The sequence below is a fragment of the Bufo bufo genome, chromosome 5 (genome assembly GCF_905171765.1).
Source record: "Bufo bufo chromosome 5, aBufBuf1.1, whole genome shotgun sequence".
In the NCBI taxonomy this organism is placed as follows: domain Eukaryota; kingdom Metazoa; phylum Chordata; class Amphibia; order Anura; family Bufonidae; genus Bufo; species Bufo bufo.
The window spans coordinates 84840753-84863824 of record NC_053393.1 but is presented as its reverse complement, the minus strand read 5'-3'; the positions used below and the strand labels follow the sequence as shown (position 1 = coordinate 84863824).

General features: G+C 40.7%; 1 protein-coding gene across 1 annotated transcript in view; it reads left to right on the top strand.

The window, feature by feature from the left end:
* Positions 1-23072, top strand: part of NECAB1 (N-terminal EF-hand calcium binding protein 1) — a 312192-nt gene that overhangs the window by 275650 nt on the left and 13470 nt on the right. Inside the window, exons 7-8 of the mRNA XM_040432240.1 lie at positions 8064-8176; positions 22896-22972. Of these exons, the coding sequence (XP_040288174.1) occupies positions 8064-8176; positions 22896-22972 (190 nt within the window). The remainder of the gene's footprint in view (positions 1-8063; positions 8177-22895; positions 22973-23072) is intronic.

The window sequence follows — 23072 nt, the reverse complement described above, 5'->3', positions numbered from 1 at the left end:
TCTTGGTAGGTTTGCAGTTGTGTCCATTTTCAGATGATGGATTGAACAGTGCTCCGTGAGATGTTCAGAGCTTGGGATATATTTTAAGCCTAACTCTACTTTACACTTTTCCACAACTTTATCCATGACCTGTCTGGTATGTTCCTTGGTTTTCATGATGCTGTTTGATCACTAATGTTCTCTATTAAATCTCTGAGGCCTTCACAGAACAGCTGTAGTTATACTGAGAATACATTACACCCAGTTGTTCAGTTGACTTCTGAAGATTTTTATTTCTTAAAATTTTTGAAAACCATGTATCATTTTCATTTCACTTCACAACATTTGCTACTTTGTATTGAAATATTGTAACGGTCGCGTACACACACACACAGGGGGGAGGGAAGTGACCACTGCGCTCCACCCTTACCCCTGGCCCTGCCTACTTGCGAGTCCTAATGACAGGGGACAACTGGACGGCAATCCCTAACTTGGAGTAAGTGCAGGGATGACAGACAGACAAACAACAGGACGTGAACGGACCGAGTCAATACCAGGAAAGCTGCAAAGTACAAATGGGGAAAGCAGAGAATTGTCAGGAGAAGCCGGGGTCATAAATACCAGGAGAGCAGAGAAGTACAAGAGGAGTCCTAAGAGAGTAGTCAGGTGGGAGCCGAGGTCACAATACCAGGACGGAAGCGCAGTACAAGAGGAGCAGGCAACAGGATGGTCAGGAACAGGATCAGGTAAGTATTCAGCAGTCCAACAAATAGCCAGGAACCTAGAAATTAACAGGCAACCTGTAGCCAGCAGGCTGCCTGTATTTATAGTGGGGAGTGAGGGTCATGTGACGTGGCCAGCGTCACATGACCGACAGACCAACCAGTCGAGCACCGAGTGATCAGCTCGGCGCTCAAGGCAGACTAGGAGCAGGGAGCCACCCAGCTAGTAAAGCCGCCCTGGGAATAAGGTCAAACACAGAACCTCATTCCAAAAGCTAAGCAACAGTTCTGCGGGCAATGGGGGACCGAGTGCACCTTCGGAACCCCGTGACAAATATCCCATAAAATCCCAATAAAATACATTTAACTTTGTGGCTGTAACATGAAAAAACTTTCAAGGGGTATAAATATTTTTTCGAGGCACTGTATATTGTGCTTCTTCTGTAATCTGCTATTGCTGTGCCTTTGCCTGTAAGATTGGGGGAGGTGGCTATCAGAAGTGCCGCATAAGGTGCTAGTAAAGTTTAATACATGCAGATGTAGGAAACCATCAATATCAGTGGATTACTTAGAATGGATACCAGTGTATCCACTACTTAGCTGAAAGTAGGAACCATCTGTACTGGTTTTGAGCTTCTGGAGGTAGTGAAGAATATTCTGCTCTGTGTGTGATGGAGAAGTTGCGGGAGGTTATTAGAAGGTTAAGATGCATTGTGCTCTTGGCCTGTCCTAGAAAGATCTTTAGATATAGAGAGCAAAACACCTCTCCTGACATGTCCATTTTAAGAAATGCTTGCATTCCTCTTAAAATAACAATTCTAGAGAAGCTTTCTCTTAAAGGAGTTTTCTTTACTTAAATATTGATGACCTATCTTTAGGATAGGTCACAGATCTCAGATAATGGGGGGTCAAACTTCCCAGCAATCAGCTGATAGAAGGCACGCCGGGACTAGCACAGCTCCATACACTATATTGCCCATTCACTAAAAAGAGTTTGCAGTTTAAATCCCCAAAACCCTCTTTAACCCCTTCCCGACCAGCACCGTAATAGTGCGGCGCAGCGGGACGTGATTTGCCACCCAGCGCAGTACTTGCAACACCAAGCGATCAAAAAGGCATGTGCCCCCCAAAATAGTACCAATCAAACTGTCACCTCATCCCGCAAAAAATGAGACCCTACCTAAGACAATCATTCAAAAAATAAAAAAGCTATGGCTCTCAGACTATGGAGACACTAAAACATAATTTTTTTGGTTTCAAAAATGCTATTAAACCTTAAATAAATAAGAAAAAGTATACATATTAGGTATTGCCACGTCCGTAACGATCTTCTCTATGAAAATATCACATGAACTAACCCCTCAAGTGAACGCTGTAAAAATAAATAAATAAAAACTGTGCCAAAATTATAAATTTTTAGTCACCTTTCCCCATAAAGTGTAATAATGAATGATCAAAAAATCATATGTACCCAAAATGGTACCAATAAAAACATCAACTCATCCTGCAAAAAACAAGCCCCTGCACAAGACGATCGGCAAAAAAATAAAAAAAAATATGGCGTTCAGAAAATGGAGACACAAAAACATAATTTTTTTTCAAAAATGCTTTATTATGTAAAACTGAAACAAAGAAAGTAAACATATTTGATATCATTGCATCCGTAACAACCTACTCTATAAAAATAGCAGATGATCTACCCTGTCAGATGAATGTTGTAAAAAATAAAAACAGTGCCAAAACAGCAATTTTTTTGTTATCTTGCCTCACAAAAAATTTAATATAGAGCAATTAAAAATCATATGTACCCCAAAATAGTACCAATAAAACTGTCATCATATCCTATAGTTTCCAAAATGGGGTCACTTTTGGGAGCTTCTACTGTAGGGGTGCATCAGGAGGGCTTCAAATGGGACATGGTGTCTAAAACCAGTCCAGCAAAATCTGCCTTCCAAAAACCATATGGCGTTCCTTTACTTCTGCGCCCTGCCGTGTGCCCTTACATCCGTTTACGACCACATGTGGGGTGTTTCTGTAAACTGCAGAATAAGGGTAATAATAATTATTGAGTTTTGTTTGGCTGTTAACCCTCAATGTGTTAAAGAAAAAAAAAGGATTAAAATGGAAAATCTGTCAAAAAAAGTGAAATTTAGAAATGTCATCTCCATTTTCCTTTAATTCTTGTTAACAAAGTTTGTAAAATCAGTTTTGAGGAACTTGAGGGGTGTAGTTTCTACAATGGGGTCATTTATAGGGGGTTTCTATTATGTAAGCCCCACAAAGTGACTTCAGACCTGAACTGGTCCTTAAAAAGTGGGTTTTGGAAATTTTCTTAAGAATTGCTTCTAAAATTCTAAACCTTCTAACGTCCTAAAAAAATAAAATGACATTTACAAAATGATGCCAACATAAAGTAGACATATAGGGAATGTTAAGTAATAAATATTTTATGAAGTATCACTTTCTGTTTTAAAAGCAGAGAAATTGAAATTTAGAAAATTGAGAATGTTAAAATTTTTGGTAAATTTGGGATTTTTTCATAAATAAAGGTGAAATATATTGACTGAAATTTATGACTATCATGAAGTACATAAATAGAATAGACGGCTCTACCGCTCAGGATAATGATCGAGGTGCAGAGCTGCTAAAACTGACTCACCCAGTCAGGAGTAGATAATGTAAAAGAAAGAGAGTAAGCAGGCACACTCTGATTCGGGTCAATAAATTAATTTATTTGTATATAAAATGGCTGTAACGTATATTATAAAGTGTTCAATAAAATATCGTGTAGAGATGGGTGGATTATCATTCAATGGTTGCTAGCTGGTGTTTAAGAAGTATGGGAATAAAATATATATGTGAATATATAGATATGGATGTAAAATGTGCGCTATAAGGATGATGCGCTGGGAGATGTAAAGATATGGATAAAAAATTGTTTGCGCTAGAAAAATTATGCGCTAGAAAAACAAAAAAGGGTAAAAATAATAATAATAGTAGTAGTATCGATGTCCTTATGGGTAGAAAGGTCTATCCATGAAAAAATAGTCTTAGAATAATCTGTATTGCTCCTTAATCTAAGGTAGTCTTATTATTTAATAATATTATTCTCTGGATATGAATAAAAGAATGGATGTTGCGCCTTGAGACTCCTTTATGATCCGTAATATTCCATAGAGGGTAGGTGATGTGACTCAATATTGTAAGTCAATTTCCCGCACTTAGTCTGGCTGCAGATGTCACTTACCCTTCACCCAGCGTTGTATTCGGTCCTCAAGCGGTGATTTGTTCTCCCTCGGCGGCTGTCCTGGATCCCGGAGTCGGCGGTGTAGCTCGTGTTGCTCGTTTAGCTATCACTCGTAACAGGGCTGGAGGATTACCCAGAACAAGCCGGGACTATTCAACACAAAGCCGCGACCACGTGACAACCTACGTCACCTCACAGACGCGCGAACCACGCCTCCCGGCGTCCCTAGCAACACGAGCTACACCGCCGACTCCGGGATCCAGGACAGCCGCCGAGGGAGAACAAATCACCGCTTGAGGACCGAATACAACGCTGGGTGAAGGGTAAGTGACATCTGCAGCCAGACTAAGTGCGGGACGCCGCACCCAGGCTCAGAGCACCCCTTAATCCCACAGTACCCGCATGATAACTACTATAGCATCCTATGATACAATGTACTAATGCAAATGTCTGCGGCTGTATGAAACATAATTGACTTACAATATTGAGTCACATCACCTACCCTCTATGGAATATTACGGATCATAAAGGAGTCTCAAGGCGCAACATCCATTCTTTTATTCATATCCAGAGAATAATATTATTGAATAATAAGACTACCTTAGATTAAGGAGCAATACAGATTATTCTAAGACTATTTTTTCATGGATAGACCTTTCTACCCATAAGGACATCGATACTACTACTATTATTATTATTTTTACCCTTTTTTGTTTTTCTAGCGCAAACAATTTTTTATCCATATCTTTACATCTCCCAGCGCATCATCCTTATAGCGCACATTTTACATCCATATCTATATATTCACATATATATTTTATTCCCATACTTCTTAAACACCAGCTGGCAACCATTGAATGATAATCCACCCATCTCTACACAATATTTTATTGAACACTTTATAATATACGTTACAGCCATTTTATATACAAATAAATTAATTTATTGACCCGAATCAGAGTGTGCCTGCTTACTCTCTTTCTTTTACATTATCATGAAGTACAAGTCTCAGAATGGCTTGGATAAATAAAAGTGTTCCAACGTTATTACCACATAAAGTGACATATGTCAGGTTTGCGAAAAATGGCCTGGGCAGGAAGGTGGAAACTGGCCCGGGGTAGAAAGGGTTAAAAATCTATGTTGTGTGATTTCTCTGTTATTCCTCTCTCCTCCTGTATGAATATACTGAACTGACAACTGGGTATTACCATTCTACATGTCAATAAGATTCCTGCATGGACTGCCACTGATTGAGTCCAGTATCTAGGCACATGCCACATTGACAAGGGAAATTATAACACTAAGTTCAAAGGAACAGCACAGTACAGAGTTCTTAGAGGTTGAACTTGATGGACCTGTGTCATTTTTCCACCTATGTAACTATGTAAGAGGATTATCTGAAGGTCTTCTTCAAGGCTGGGGATACATGCCAATCTTGGACCTGACACCTGTTGTTGTAAAGCAGTGCAGCTACTGAATGGCAATGCAGTGTCACTTGCATGTTGTTGTGACTGAGACCCTAAAACTGCAAAAAAAATACAGGGATTTCCTGTGATTGTGGAGTAATGCTTACAGAAATTAGCGAGTTTTGCTGCAACCTCATTCAGTTCAATGGCTGCACTGGTACTCAGATCACTGTGTAGCCCTAGAATAAGGAAGTACGCTATACTATAAATATGCTCTGTCTTCTTAGCAACTCTGTAATTTAAATAAATGGTACAAACTACACAAGGTCTCCTCTTTCCTGTATAAGACACATAGAGGAAATATTGGGCAATTTGGTTATAAATATGATCCCTTATTTAACTTTTGATAGATCTGTTTCTCTGATGGGTCCCATTCACTGTCACAGAACCTCCAGCATCCAAAGCTATTTTTATATAATAGCTAACTGAGAAGCTAAGAGGCTTGCAATTAGACGAATCTCAGCAAAATGTTTTGCAGTGATTAAAAGCAATCATGTATGCTAATGATGCTTCTCAATATTCTCTACCTTCCTTTTTGGGATGTTAGCAGGTGCTGGTATGTATTCCACAGTGCTATGTTACATATGCTATGAAAATTAAACTATTACAAACATATTTTATTGTCATCCAGCCACGGACAACTAAACTATGTGGCTAAAAGATCAGACGGCTGCAGATATATGGATTTTTTTAAAACTTCTAAACAATAAAACGTGTTTCTGGGTGGATCTCTGTCTGCTCTACATATCAAATAACATATTAACCTAGTTAAGGCTGAAAAAGAAATATGTCCATCCAGTTCAGCCTGTTATTTTGCAATTTCCCAACTTCAAATCTGATAATTTGAATAAGGGCCTTCCATGCCCATACTGCGGACCGCAATGTTCGAATGGGTCTGCAATCTGCAAGATAAGGCGCGGTGCGGAGCAGAGGCATGGATTGAAAGTCCACGGAAGCGCTACAAAGCGCGTCTTATCTTTAGCCGGATTTTGAGAATTGTAGACCCATTCAAGTTAATGGGTCTGCGACGCAATACAGGATTCACATGGCCAGTACCCATGCATTGTGGGCCCCAATTTGCGGTCTGCAGCACAGGCACGGGTGGCCTATGGTCATGTGAATGAGCCTGTACTCCCTGGATCAATGACCCTTCTCCAGAAATCTAGTAACCTGTAATATTATTACACTCCAGAAATACATCCAGGCCCCTCTTCAACTCTTTTAGTGAATTCACCATCACCATCTCCTCAGGCAAAGAGTTTTAATAGTCTCACTACTCTTACCGTAAAGAATCCTCTTCGATGTCTGTAGAAACTTTTTTTCCTCTAGTCATAGAAGATGCTGCCTTGTTACAGTCACAGTCCTCGGTATAAATAGCTCACGGGAGAGATTTCTGTACTGACCTTTGATATCTTTTTCCTAAATTAAAAAACCCTAATTTTGGTAATCTTTCTGGGTACTGTAGTCCACCCATTCCAGTTATTACTTTAGTTGCCCTCCTCTGAACTGTCTCTACAACTGTTATGTCTTTTGTCTGCACAGGAGCCTAAAACTGTACAAAATATGCCATGTGCGGTCTGACTAGTGATTTATAAAGTGGTAGAACAATGGGGGGAGGGGAGAATTTATCAAGCTCTACACTCCAGAATTCTGGCTTAAAAAATCTCAGAATTGGGTTTTGAGACTTTTTGGGCTCACTTCCTCAAAAAAATTTGAGACATTTTGCATTTGTACTCCAATCCAATTTTGAAAAGTGAATGGGGAAGTGGTGGAACTTAGCCTGTTGAGCTGATTTAAGCCAGATTTATCAATTGAGACTATTTCAAAATTCCCCAAAAAATTATCTCCAACTGTAATAAAAGAGGTGGTGTAGAAAGTGGAGTAACATCACAAAACACAAGTGTAGGCGCACATGCAGATGAATTGGATTCAGGAGTTGCGCATGGGCCACGTAGAAGAATAGTTCTGTCCCCGTCCACAGCAGAATTGATGTCCAGTCAATAGCCCAGGTTGGAAATCTAGTAAAGGATTTAATGTCAGTAGAAGTTGGATTTTCAGAAGAGTAGCATCACATTACTTACTTCTTGGGAAGCTGATCCAAACAGCTTCGGAATGGTAAATACATTATAAAGTTTCTAAGTCAATGAATATTAAGTGGGATTAAATATAAGATAACACAGACAAATCATATACAAAATATTAAAAAGTAAATAAACATCACTAGCCTAAATATGCAATATGGGGTAGGGCTCCGGTCGGCCATGTTTTAACACATGGCTGTCTACAATTTTATAACACATCGCCGACACCCCAGGGTGTACAAGAGATAGGGCAAATCAATACTTACATCCTACCTAGGATAAAGTTCCAAGTGGAGTCCCACCTAATTGTCGGTGCAGACCACAGTTATTCCCATCAGCCCCTCCTCCAGTGTGCATCACGCATGTCTCTGAGATCTGAGATCACTCAGGAATGTGGCCTTATCAGCACAGACAGAATTAAGGGTCACAGAACCAATCAGTACTTAAAAATACCCTTACAATACAGTTTAGTATATCATTTTTTTTATTTTTACATTCTGAATCATCTCACAATTTCACCCCTCCATAAAAGCAAAAACAAAATTGTGCTTTCTCTGTTTACTTACAGACAAGGTCCTACAAAGCCTCATGTGCTCTCAATCCCGTGGTCGGGGAAAAGATCTAATCGAAGACTTCAGAGGAATAACAGCTTTTCTCCAAACAGTCCACAGTTTAATCTTGGTATGTTTAATGTACTGCCTTATTTTACCAAGTTCAAAATTCATGATTTTTATTGTTTATCTTTTCAATTCTGTTTATTAATTTTACATTATGGCAGATTATAAATATAATATAATCTGCTACATGTAATATTATGTCATTATATCCTTTACTGCTGTTTTATCAGATCCTTCAGATGTACATATTGATGTAGACATAGCTTTTTTATTTTATATATATATATATATATATATATATATATACATACAGAGAGAGAGAGAGAGAGGGAGAGTTGTGCTTAAATAATTTTCTATATTTCTACATAAATTTGACCTGAAACTACATCAGATTTTCTTCTTAAAAGAAGATAAAGATCACCAAATCAAACAAATAAGTGAAAAACATTAGACTTGGTCTTTGATTGACTGAAAAAATTATCCAATATCACATGTCTGTGAGTGACAAAAGTATGTGAACTAGTGTTGGGCGAGCATGCTCGGCCAAACACCAGTTCGGCTTGAGCATCGCTATGCTCGGCCAAATATCACGTGTGCTCGAGTCAGTGTATTTAAATCTAATTTAGACTCTATTTCTGTAAAGTTTTTTGGTGGGATTCGAACTCACAACCTTCTACATTACAGCCCAGAATGTTAACCAATACACTATACAGCTGCATGGCCAATTACTTTAAAAAATAAATAAATAAATATGAGACTTCTGCTGTATAGGAATACTTGCTGTAAAAGTATTCCTATACAGCAGAAGTCTCATATTTTTATTTTATTTTTAAGTAACTGGCCATGCAGCTGTATAGTGTAGTGGTTAACATTCTGGGCTGTAATGTAGAAGGTTGTGAGTTCGAATACTGTCAGAAACTTTTCAGAAATAGAGGCAAAATTTAATCTAAATATATATGTTTTTAACCATAATATATATATATTTGTTATATATATTTAGAATACATAATATATTATAATATATGTAAATATATTATGGCTAAAACATCAGTAGTAGTTTCCCACATATTATGCATTCATATATGTCAGAAGTATGATTATATATATATATATATATATATATATATATATATATATATTATTATTTTTTTTTAATTACATACTTCTGATATATATGAATACATAATATGTGGGGGAAACTACTACTAATGTTTTAGCCATAATAAATTTTACATATAGTATAATATATAATAAATATATAATAATATATGTAAATATATTATGGCTAAAAACATATATGTTTAAATTAAATATAGCCTCTATTTCTTAAAAGTTTCTGACGGGATTCAAACTCACAACCTTCTACATTACAGCCCAAAATATTAACCACTACACTATACAGCTGCATGGCCAGTTATACAGCAAGTATTCCTATACAGCAGAAGTCTCATATTTTTTTATTTTTTGTAACTGGCCATGCAGCTGTATAGTGTAACTGGTCATGCAGCTCTACGGTGTAGTGGTTAAGATTCTTGGCTGTAATGTAGAAGGTTGTGAGTTTCAATCCCGCCAGAAATTTTTCAGAAATAGAGGCTAAATTAGATTTAACCCCTTAAGGACCCAGGACGTACCGGTACGCCCTATTTCCCGAGTCCTTAAGGACCCAGGACGTACCGGTACGTCCTGACTTAAAATCTGTATTCCGGCGCCCCAGGGGTTAATTGGAACGGGATTTCGGCTGAAATCATTCAGCCGGCATCCCGTAACAATGCAGGGGGGGGTCATTTGACCCCCCCGTATCGGCGATCGCAGCAAACCGCAGGTCAATTCAGACCTGCGGTTTGCTGCGCTTTTTGCAGTTTCTGATCCCCGCGGGCCCTGACCACGGGGATCAGAAACTTTAGAGTGGCTAAAATCATGCAGTGGGGGCGTTGCGGGAGGCGGGGGGTGCGGCAGGCGGGATCGCGATACGTACGGACCGCTGTATGGAAAAAGTTAACTGTCATCGGTCAGGGAGCTCCCTCCCTCTCCATCAGGGGGCTGCTGTGCCTTTGCAGCCCCCCGATGGAGAGGGAGAGAGCCCCCAGAGAGAGCCCCTCAGCCCTGTGCTTACCCTTCCCCGTCTGCGAAGTTGTGGCAGACGGGGAAGGTTCCCATGGCAACAGGACGCCTGCTCAGGCGTCCTGCTGTCCATGGTGCTGAACAGATCTATGCTAAAAGGCATAGATCTGTTCAGACAAGTGTAAAATACAGTACAGAACAATATATATTGTACTGTACTGTATTATACAGACATCAGACCCACTGGATCTTCAAGAACCAAGTGGGTCTGGGTCACAAAAATGTAAAAAAAAGTGAAAAAAGTTAAGATAAAAAAAACAAAACATTTATCACTGAATAAAAAAAAATAAAAATAAATACACTACACATATTAGGTATCGCCGCGTCCGTAACGACCTGATCTATAAAACGGTCATGTTACTTTCCCCGCACGGTGAACGCCATAAAAATAAAAAAATAAAAACTATGAGAAAATTGAAATTTTGCCCACCTTACTTCCCAAAAAAGGTAATAAAAAAGATCAAAAAAGTTGCATGTACGCCAAAATAGTACCAATCAAACAGTCATCTCATCCCGCAAAAAATCATACCCTACTCAAGATAATCGCCCAAAAACTGAAAAAACTATGGCTCTTAGACTATGGAAACACTAAAACATGATTTTTTTTGTTTCAAAAATGAAATCATTGTGTAAAACTTACATAAATAAAATAAAAAGTATACATATTAGGTATCGCCGCGTCCGTATCGACCGGCTCTATAAAAATATCACATGACCTAACCCCTCAGGTGACCACCGTAAAAAAATAAAAACAAAAACGGTGTAAAAAAAGCCATTTTTTGCCATCTTACGTCACAAAAAGTGTAATAGCGAGCGATTAAAAAGTCATATGCACCCCAAAATAGTGCCAATCAAACCGTCATCTCCTCCCGCAAAAAATTAGACCCTACTCAAGATAATCGCCCAAAAACTGAAAAAACTATGGCTCTTAGACTATGGAGACACTAAAACATTTTTTGGGTTTTAAAACATATAGAAACATAGAATGTGTCGGCAGATAAGAACCATTTGGCCCATCTAGTCTGCCCAACATATCTGAATACTATGGATAGCCCCTGGCCCTATCTTATATGAAGGATGGCCTTATGCCTATCCCATGCATGCTTAAACCCCTTCACTGTATTTGCAGCTACCACTTCTGCAGGAAGGCTATTCCATGCATCCACTACTCTCTCAGTAAAGTAATACTTCCTTATATTACTTTTAAACCTTTGCCCCTCTAATTTAAAACTGTGTCCTCTTGTGGTAGTTTTTCTTCTTTTAAATATGCTCTCCTCCTTTACCGAGTTGATTCCCTTTATGTATTTAAAAGTTTCTATCATATCCCCTCTGTATCTTCTTTCTTCCAAGCTATACATGTTAAGGTCCTTTAACCTTTCCTGGTAAGTTTTATCCTGCAATCCATGTACTAGTTTAGTAGCTCTTCTCTGAACTCTCTCTAGAGTATCTATATCCTTCTGGAGATATGGCCTCCAGTACTGCGCACAATACTCCAAGTGAGGTCTCACCAGTGTTCTGTACAGCGGCATAAGCACTTCACTCTTTCTACTGCTTATACCTCTCCCTATACATACAAGCATTCTGCTGGCATTTCGTGCTGCCCTATTACATTGTCTTCCCACCTTTAAGTCTTCTGAAATAATTACTCCTAAATCCCTTTCCTCAGATACTGAGGTCAGGACTGTGTCAAATATTCTATATTCTGCCCTTGGGTTTTTACGCCCCAGGTGCATTATCTTGCACTTATCCACATTAAATTTCAGTTGCCAGAGTTCTGACCATTCTAGTTTTCCTAAATCCTTTTCCATTTGGCGTTTCCCTCCAGGAACATCAACCCTGTTACATATCTTTGTGTCATCAGCAAAAAGACAAACCTTCCCATCGAGGCCTTTTGCAATATCACTTATGAAGATATTAAACAAAATTGGTCCCAGTACAGATCCCTGTGGAACCCCACTGGTAACATGACCTTGTTTTGAATGTTCTCCATTGACTACAACCCTCTGTTGTCTGTCACTCAGCCACTGCCTAATCCACTCAACAATATAAAAATGAAGTTATTGTATAAAACTTACATAAATAAAAAAAATTGTATACATATTAGGTATCGCCGCGTCCGTGACAACCTGCTCTAGAAAATTACCACATGATAAAACCTGTCAGATGAATGTTGTAAATAACAAAAAAAAAAAAGTGCCAAAAAAGCTATTTCTTGTTGCCTTGCTGCACAAAAAGTGTAATATAGAGCAACCAAAAATCATATGTACCCTAAACTAGTACCAACAAAACTGCCACCCTATCCTGTAGTTTCTAAAATGGAGTCACTTTTTTAGGGTTTCTACTCTAGGGGTGCATCAGGGGGGCTTCAAATGGGACATGGTGTAAAAAAAAACAGTCCAGCAAAATCTGCCTTCCAAAAACCGTATGGCATTCCTTTCCTTCTGCGCTCTGCCGTGTGCCCGTACAGCGGTTTACGACCACATATGGGGTGTTTCTGTAAACTACAGAATAAGGGCCATAAATATTGAGTTTTGTTTGGCTGTTAACCCTTGCTTTGTAACTGGAAAAAAAATATTAAAATGGAAAATCTGCCAAAAATGTGAAATTTTGAAATTGTGTCTCTATTTTCCATTAAATCTTGTGCAACACCTAAAGGGTTAACAAAGTTTGTAAAATCAGTTTTGAATAGCTTGAGGGGTGTAGTTTCTTAGATGGGGTCACTTTTATGGAGTTTCTACTCTAGGGGTGCATCAGGGGGGCTTCAAATGGGACATGGTGTTAAAAAACCAGTCCAGCAAAACCTGCCTTCCAAAAACCAAACCGCGCACCTTTCACTCTACGCCCTACTGTGTGCCCGTACAGTAGTTTACGGCCACATATGGGGTGTTTCTGTAAACGGCAGAGTCAGGGCAATAAAGATACAATCTTGTTTGGCTGTTAACCCTTGCTTTGTTAGTGGAAAAAATGGGTTAAAATTGAAAATTAGGCAAAAAAATGAAATTCTCAAATTTCAGCCCCATTTGCCAATAACTCTTGTGCAACACCTAAAGGGTTAACGACGTATGTAAAATCAGTTTTGAATACCTTGAGGGGTGTAGTTTCTTAGATGGGGTCACTTTTAGGGAGTTTCTCCTCTAGGGGTGCATCAGGGGGGCTTCAAATGGGACATGGTGTCAAAAAACCAGTCCATAAAAATCAGCCTTCCAAAAACCAAACGGCGCACCTTTCACTCTACGCCCCGCTGTGTGGCCGTACAGTAGTTTACTGCCACATATTGGGTGTTTCTGTAAACGGCAGAGTCAGGGCAATAAAGATACAATCTTGTTTGGCTGTTAACCCTTGCTTTGTTAGTGGAAAAAATGGGTTAAAATGAAAAATTTGACAAAAATATGAAATTCTCAAATTTCCTCCCCATTTGCCAATAACTCTTGTGCAACACCTAAAGGGTTAACAATGTATGCAAAATCAGTTTTGAATACCTTGAGGGGTGTAGTTTCTTAGATGGGGTCATTTTTGGGTGGTTTCTATTATGTAAGCCTCGCAAAGTGACTTCAGACCTGAACTGGTCCCTAAAAATTGAGTTTTTGTAAATTTCTGAAAAATTTCAAGATTTGCTTCTAAACTTCTAAGCCTTATAACATCCCCAAAAAATAAAATATCATTCCCAAAACAATTCAGACATGAAGTAGACATATGGGGAATGTAAAGTCATCACAATTTTTTGGGGTATTACTATGTATTACAGAAGTAGAGAAACTGAAACTTTGAAATTTGCTAATTTTTTTCAAATTTTTGGTAAATTAGGTATTTTTTTGTGCAAAAAAAAAAAAAATTTTGACTTCATTTTACCAGTGTCATGAAGTACAATATGTGACGAAAAAACAATCTCAGAATGGCCTGGATAAGTCAAAGCGTTTTAAAGTTATGAGCACTTAAAGTGACACTGGTCAGATTTGCAAAAAATGGCCTGGTCCTTAACCGCCTCACGTCCGCCCATAGGATATAAACGTCCTATGGGTGGACGTCTATTTCTGACAGCACGTTTTAAAACGTCCTGTCAGAAAAAGCAGCTGCACGCTAATCGTGCAGCTGCTGATCGGGTTGCCCGCTGTCAGTGACAGCAGGGCAACCCAGAGATAAGGCAGGGACAGTGCCCAGGTGTCCCTGCCTTCACGATCGCTGCAGACACAGCGCTCACCGAGCGCTGTGTCTGCAGAGCAGGAAGCGCTGTGCGCTTCCTGTTCCGGCCCGGCGGTCATGTGACCGCCGGGACCGGAGAGTGCAGGGGCTGTGTGAGGTCTCTCAGAGACCTCGATCAGCCCTGCTGTGAGGCTGTACAGCGCAGGATTGCTGCTGTACAGCCTCTCTAGGGGTGCATTTGTCCTGTAACTGGGGCTACTATGTCAGCCCCAGTTACAGGAGAAATCAACAGTGAAAAAAAAAAGTGAAGTAAATGTCCCCCAGAGGTCTTGTATGACCTTATGGGTGACGAAAAGTGTAAAATAAAATAAAAATAAAATAAAGTGTTGAAAAAATAAAATAAAAAAAAGGTTCACATGTAAAAAAAAAAAAAATCCCAAGTAAGGAATAAAAAAATAAAAAAAAAATAGAAAAAATAAAATAAAATAGACATATTTAGTTTTGCCGCGTCCGTAAAAACCAGCTCTATAAAAATATCACATGACCTAACCCCTCGGGTGAACACCGTAAAAAATAAATAAAAAAAACTGTCAAAACAAGCAATTTTTGTCACCTTGCATCACAAAAGGTGCAACACCAAGTGATCAAAAACGCGTATGTCCCACAAAATAGTACCAATAAAACCGTCACCTCATCCCGCAAAAAATGAGCCCCTACATAAGAAAATCTCTCAAAAAATAAAAAAACTATAGCTCTCAGAACATGGACACATTAAAACATAATTTTTTGGTTTCAAAAATGCTATTATTGTGTAAAACTTTAATAAATGAGAAAAAGTATACATATTAGGTATCGCCACGTCCGTAACAATCTGCTCTATAAAAATGTCACTTGACTGAACCCCTCAGGTGAACGCTGTAAAAATAAATAAATAGAAACTGTGCTAAAACAACCAATTTTTTGGTCACCTTGCCCCATAAAGTGTTATAATGAATGATCAAAAAATCATATGTACCCAAAAATAGTACTAATAAAACTGGCACCTTATCCCCTAGTTTCCAAAATGGGGTCACTTCTTGGGAGTTTCTACTGTAAGGGTGCATCAGGGGGCTTCAAATGGGACATGGCATCTAAAAACCATGTGGAGTTCCTTTCCTTCTGCGCCCTGCCGTGTGCCCATACAGCAGTTTACGACCACATGTGGGGTGTTTCTGTAAACCGCAGAATCTGGGTAATAAATATTGAGTTTTGTTTGGCTGTTAACCATCGATGTGTTAAAGAAAAAAATTGATTAAAATGGAAAATCTGCCAAAAAAGTGAAATTTAAAAATTTGATCTCCATTTTCCTTTAATTCTTGTGGAACGCCTAAAGGGTTAACAAAGTTTGTAAAATCGGTTTTGAATACCTTGAGGGGTGTAGTTTCTACAATGGGGTCATTTATGGGGGTATCCACTATGTAGGCCCCACAAAGTGACTTCAGACCTGAACTGGTCCTTATAAAGTGGGTTTTGGCAATTTTCTTACAAATTTGAAGAATTGCTTCTAAACTTCTAAGCCTTCTAACGTCCTAAAAAAATAAAATGACATTTCCAAAATGATGCCAACATAAAGTAGACATATGGGAAATGTTAAATAATAACTATTTTATGAGGTATCACTTTCTGTTTTGAAAGCAGAGAAATTGAAATTTAGAAAATTGCGAATTTTTCAAATTTTTGGGTAAATTTGGGATTTTTTCATAAATAAAGGTGAAATATTTTGACTCAAATTTATGACTATCATGAAGTACAATGTGTCACGAGAAAACAATCTCTGAATGACTTGGATAAATAAAGGTGTTCCAAAGTTATTACTACATAAAGTGAGATATGTCAGTTTTGCAAAATTTGGCCTGGTCAGGAAGGGGGCAAAGGGCCCAGATGGGAAGTGGTTAAGGTGAAAATAAGCCCGGTCCTTAAGGGGTTAAAAACACTGGGTGTCCCCAAGCACTGATTCCATATATGGACATAGCTATATATGGAGTCAGAGCAGGGACTCCTAAGCCGAAATAGAGTCCTGACACCCTCCCCTCTTCAGAGCAGGGGGTGCCTGGTTTAATGCTCAAGTTCTCCCATTGACTTTCATTGTGCTCAGGTGCTCTGTATAGCACCCGAGCATCAGGAAGTGTTCTACTCGAACACCAGAGCACACAAACACTTTGGTGCTCGACCAACACTAATGTGAACCTTTCCGTAACCTTTCCGTCTGGTGTGACCCCCTTCTGCAGCAATAACTGCAACTAAATGTTTCCAGTAATTGTTGATTAGTCCTGCACATCGGTTTGGAGGGATTTTATCCCATTCCTCCATACAAAACAGCTTCAACTCTGTTATGTTGGGGGATTGCCTCCCATGAACTGCTCGCTTCAGGTCCTCCCACAACATTTTTAGTGTATTAAGGTCAGGACTTTGACTTAGCAATTCCAAAACATTAACTTTAGTTTTCCTTATCCATTCTTAGGTAGAATAACTTCTGGAACAGCAAATGCACCGTCAGTTGCTACTCGACGCAGTAACGCAGGCACAAGATTAGCAGGGCTTCTTACAAATCGGTTGCCTCATCTCTAGAAAAAAATAGTATATATAAAAGCATTGTAATTAGAGATGAGCGAAGTTTTGTAAAATTCGATTTGGCTGCTTCGGCAAAATCTTGCTTTGTGACGAATTTGTGGCAAATTACTTTGCGGGTGCCGTATTTGTGCTGCTTCCCATCATTGTACCCCTCAGATGCCGCGTTCATAGCTGATCGCCACATCTGATAGGAATAATACAGTGTAAAATTTTTAAAAATAAGTAATACTTACCTTATCCATTTGCTAGCAACGGGCCAGATGACCCCATCTTGCTTGAAAGTCTGTCGCAAATTCTTGCAGGGCCCGAGATGATGTCATCACGCCGGCCGGCGTGGTGATGTTATACGTCATCGTGCACGGGATTTTGTCCGAGATCTTCAAGTAAGATGGCAGTGGCCGACCCGTTGCGTGCAAATGGAGCAGGTAAGTATTAGTTTTTTTTTTTTTTTTTACACTATTTCAGGTTAAATCGATTCACTACTGGACTTCGACTCGCTCATCACTTATTGTAATAGTTGGGGGCTGGCAAGCTTTAAAGGGTTTCTGTCACCCCATTAAACCGTTTTTTTTTTTTTTTCTTTACTAATAATCCCTATAGTGCGATCTCATGATACATAAGCAAATTAATCATTTTGGTTCAGTAGAATTTGCTAAAAATCTATTTTTAAAATATGCTAATTACCTTGCTACCAGCAAGTAGGGCGGCTACTTGCTGGTAGCAGCCGCATCCTCCAATGGTAATGACGCCCCCTCGGCATGCTGATTGACAGGGCCAGGGAAGGGAATCGTTCTCTGCTGGCGCTGTTAGAATTTGAAATCTCGCGCCTGCGCCGTACCTGTCTTCAATCGGCGCAGGCGCACTGAGAGGCGGCCGCTCGCTCGACCGCTCCATCCTCAATGCACCTGCGTCGATGACGTCATCAAGTACACCCGGAAGAGAAGACGCCGGCATCGCTGGAAGGAGGCGGAGAGTCTGGTGACGTCGCTGGATGCTCGAATCAGGTAAGTATGTACATAATAAGCATGCTGCCACAAAAACCACCAACGAAATGGGAATAAATAATTTTATAAAAATGACAGTTATTAACACTATACCACCAACGATTATTAATAATAAATCTCTTCCGGGTGTACTTGATGACGTCATCGACGCAGGCGCATTGAGGATGGAGCGGTCAAGAGAGCGGCCGCCTCTCAGTGCGCCTGCGCCGATTGAAGACAGGTACGGCGCAGGCGCGAGATTTCAAATTCTAACAGCGCCAGCAGAGAACTATTCCCTTCCCTGGCCCTGTCAATCAGCATGCCGAGGGGGCGTCATTACCATCGGAGGATGCGGCTGCTACCAGCAAGTAGCCGCCTTACTTGCTGGTAGCAAGGTAATTAGCATATTTTAAAAATCGATTTTTAGCAAATTCTACTGAACCAAAATGATTAATTTGCTTATGTATCATGAGATCGCACTATAGGGATTATTAGTAAAGAAAAAAAAAAAACGGTTTAATGGGGTGACAGAAACCCTTTAAAGGTTATGTACACCTTTGGAAGCAATTTTTGGTTATGATTGAATTATACTCTTTTTTGGATAAAAATCATATTTTCAGTTGGCCTTTATTAAAAATATAAAGCCATTCTGTCACAAAGGGATAAGATGTTTGTCTAGCTGTGTGACTGGTACTTTCACTTCGTGCCAGTCATCTAATAACCCTACTCTCTAAACTACTAAGAGGCCATAAACAATAATCTAAGCCACATTCTTATCAGTAAGATAAGGATTGAGCTATAATGAGTGTTTATAATGTCAGAGAGCAGAGATAAGGAGTCCGTCTGCTCCTGGTCTGACGGAAAAGACAGAAAATCCAAAGGGTGCAACTAAATCATCTCAACTCTGTACAGAAAAAAGGATGCCATATTGTTAATAAAGACCCATTGGAAAAAAGATTTTTAGCTCAAAATGAGTACAATGCAATAATAAAATATATTGCCCCCCAAAGGTGTGCATAGCTTTTAAGCTGCAGCATTAATTCTACCACCATCTATACCTTGACATGTATACATGTGCTTCATTCTGTACGATAATAGTGAGAATCATTAATTTCTAACGATAATTTGTTTTCCCTTAGTCCTAACAGTGGCACAGATGGGGTATTCTGCCCCTGTGGACTGGTTAGGACAGGTGGAAGTTTTAATGAAATTAAACAACACATACACACACCCTCCCTCCCCCAATAAAGAGGGGGCGTGACCCCTCAGGCCCTTGTGTAGTTACAAGGTAGGAAAATAAATAAATAACAACTTTAAAGTATAACTAAGGGGGGAATATTTGTGTGCCACTGTTAGGACTAAGGGAAAACAAATTATCGTTAGAAATTAACGATTCCCTTACGTCCTAACCAGTGGCACAGATGGGGATTTAGCAAGAAGAAACCCCCATGGGAGGGTCCTCATGCCTGGCGGAAGCTAATACTGTCCGGCCAAATGAGGAATAGCTATGAATTCTAGAATCCACTCTATAGTGTGAGATAAAGGTGGGGTGAGAACTCCAAGAAGCCGACTTACAGATCACATCCAATGGAATCGAGCTTCTCTCTGCAAATGAAGTGGCCACTGCCCAAGTGGAGTGGGCCCTTAGAAACTCAGGAGGCTCCGAGCCCTGAGACATAATGGACTCCCGAATTGCATCTTTAATCCATCGACTGATGGAGGGCTTAGAGGCTTTCCTCCCCTTGTGGGTACCGGAAAAGAGGATAGGGAGGTTTTCATCTCTCGTAAATACCTTGGAGCGTTCCAGGTAAATCCTAAGACATCTCAAAATGTCGAGGGTATGAAGCCCTCTTTCCTCAGAGGAGGGGGTGGAGCCAAAGTCGGCAGGGAAATCACCTGGTTAATGTTATCAAAGGAAGACACCTTTGGAATAAAGGTAGGCAGAAATCTAAGTAGTACCCGGTCTTGGAGGAACCTAGTATAAGGTTCAAACGCGGAGAAAGCTTGGAGTTCCCCAACTCGCTTTGCAGAGGGACCGGTCTAATCACTGTAGGCTTTAATCTTGAAGCTCCCTTCAGGAACCTCTTAATAAGGGGCTCTTGAGAAATAGACCTGTTGAGACAGGCTGAAATTGCTGAAACCTGCACTTTGAGGGTAGAAGGGGACAGCCCCTTGTCCAGACCGTCTTGCAAAAACTGAAGAATTGCCGGAATGGAAGCTTCAGTGGATGACTGCTGACGCATAGAACACCATGATGAAAAAATCCTCCAAATTCTTGAATAGGACTTATTAGTAGCTTCCGATCTGGAGTGCTCTAAGGTTCTCAAGACAGACCCCGAAAGCCCTTCTATCCTTGGAAGGGACTGATCAACCTCTAGGCCATCAGGTTGAACATTTGAAGATTTGAGGAGATCTGAGTGTCCCCCGACACCAGTACTCTCTCTGGGGGAAGCCTCCAAAATTGACCCCGACTCATCTGGAAGAGTTGGGTGAACCAAGCTCTCTTTGGCCAGTATGGAATAATGGCGATGACTGACGCTTGGTCCTGCCTGATTTTCATCAAGACCCTTGGTATCAATGAAATTGGAGGGAAGATGTAGGCCAGACTGAACCTCCATGGGATTGACAGTGCATCTATTGCCACCGGGTTGTCCTCCCTGTAAAGGGGCATGCCAGAGATCGATCTCATGGCAACGAGGTTCAACACCAAGGTGGAGAGGTATTGACCTCTCCACCTTGGTGTTGAACCTCGTTGCCATGAGATCGATCTCTGGCATGCCCCACCTGAGCGTTATCTCCTTGAAGACCTCTGGATGAAGTGACAATTCTCCGGTTGGAAGACCTCGGCTCAGGTGATCCGCGATCACATTGTGAACTCTGCGAATGTGAACGGCTGATAAGTGGTTCAATTCTGCCCAATCCAATATCACCCCTATCTCTCTCAGGAGACTTTGTGACCTCGTGCCTCCCTGCTTGTTGATATACAGCACAGCGGTCATGCTGTCTGACTGTACCTTCACTGCTTTCCCTCGAATGAAGGGAGCAAAATGAAAAAGAGCTAGTCTGATCGCTCTGATCTCCAGGAGATTCGATGACAATGATTTCTCCTGTGGTGTCCAAGTTCCTTGGACTGTCTTGTCCAGAAAATGAGCTCCCGAGCCTACTAGGGATGCATCTGAAGTAAGTATGATCCAAGAAGGCTGGATCAGGGACTTGCCGTCCTCGAGGTGAGACCACCATCTTAGGGAGGTCCGGGCATGGTAAGACAGGGAGTGCACGGAATTGAGTCCCCCCCGACTGTGATTCCACTTGGCTAGTACCTCCGACTGAAGCGGACGCAGATGCCATAATGCCCAAGGAACCGCCTCTGCGGTTGATGACATTAGTCCCAACATCTTTATCAATGTATTGAATTGTTACCTCTCGTGGTACTGAGAGAGAACGGGCTGTTAGTTGAACGGATCGCCTTCTCTCGGGAGTGAGATGAATAGTCATCTTTACCGAATCCACCACGAACCCCTCCTTGATAGCTTGGAAATAGCCATGTCCACCTTTGGGACAGGCCCCCAGGATGATACCTGATCCTCCTTTACAGGAAAAACCGCCTTGAAGCTCTTGGTCAATACGGGACCCTTCTCTGTTTTTTTCCATTCAGTCTTCATTACTTAAAGTAGGGAACTATCCGCTTTAAAGGCCCTGGGCCCCTTAGAGGCGGGAGATGAGGCTTCCCCGGATCAACGTCCTGGTCCCCCGACTGGATGGATCTTAGCAGCCGCTGGCCTTTTTCAGGAGGGAAAAAATAAGCAAAGCCATCCTCGTCCTCAGAGGAGGAAGAGGCCGATCCTTCTCTTACATCCTGAGCCCCCGATACTTTCATCGCCCGATGAGGAGAGGAAGGACGTCGGCGCTTGGAGACAAAGGCATGCTTCAATTCCTCTATAGAAGCGTTCATTTGACTAAGGTTGGTTTCCATGTAGCCCTTAACCCAGTCAACGATGTCATGGACCGTCGGTTCCTGCTGGGGGAGTGCTTTGGCCCTACAGGGAGGGCATCTGGAAAAAGCGTAGCTGTCCTCCAGCACAATCTGGCAATCATGGCACTGCAGATGACGCCTCTTACCAGCACTTTTTCTGGTGGGCTCCCGGTCACCGTCTCCGGTAGAAGACATGGTTGCAATGCAAGAGAAGGGAATAAATCGTAAAATTCAGAGGAAAAAAGGACAATTAACAGCAAGCTTCAGGATCTTTACCCAGAAGATCCTAAGGTTTGAATTGCAAATCGCAACACAGAAGAAACTTGCAAGAAAGCAGAACTTGCAAGTAATCACAAAAGTCTCAAGGTTAAACAGATAAATCTGCGCTCCAGGAGACTGAGCTTGGTGCAACACCAGCTTTAAATAGCCTTGTTTGGCGCCAAACACACTAAGCTCCGCCCCAGAAGGGGCGGGGTTAACCTTATAATAAAACCTAAATAAATTTGCCCTATACAGGCCCCTATCAGGGAAGTAACCTTGTCTGGACGAACTTGTCCGTGGGCGGACTGCTCAAGTCCACAAGGTAACCTTCGGAAATGACCATCCTAACTGTCCAAAGGACAGAAAAAAACACAAGGGCCTGGGGGTCACGCCCCCTCTTTATTGGGGGAGGGAGGGTGTGTGTATGTGTTGTTTAATTTCATTAAAACTTCCACCTGTCCTAACCAGTCCACAGGGCCAGAATACCCCATCTGTGCCACTGGTTAGGACGTAAGGGAATAGCGGTTGGCTTGATTTTTGGTGATATGGGTAATGCACTATATATGGGGTAATACACTATATATTAAAATATGTAATAACATACAGAAATGTATATACAGAAACTCACCTAGATATTTCTAGATACTGAAATCTGGAATAGTTTCCATTCTATTACTTATTTATTCTTCCCCTAGGCTTGCTCGATGAAGACAACCAGTGGATGACCCAGATAAACAGACTTCAGAAACTAATTGACAGACTGGAGAAGAAGGTACTGGAATGAATTGCCTGAGCTTTTTTCCCTTTTCATCCATAGTTCCTTTTTTTGTTCCACACACCATACTGTTCCTGAGCTTTGTAGCTGTATCAGA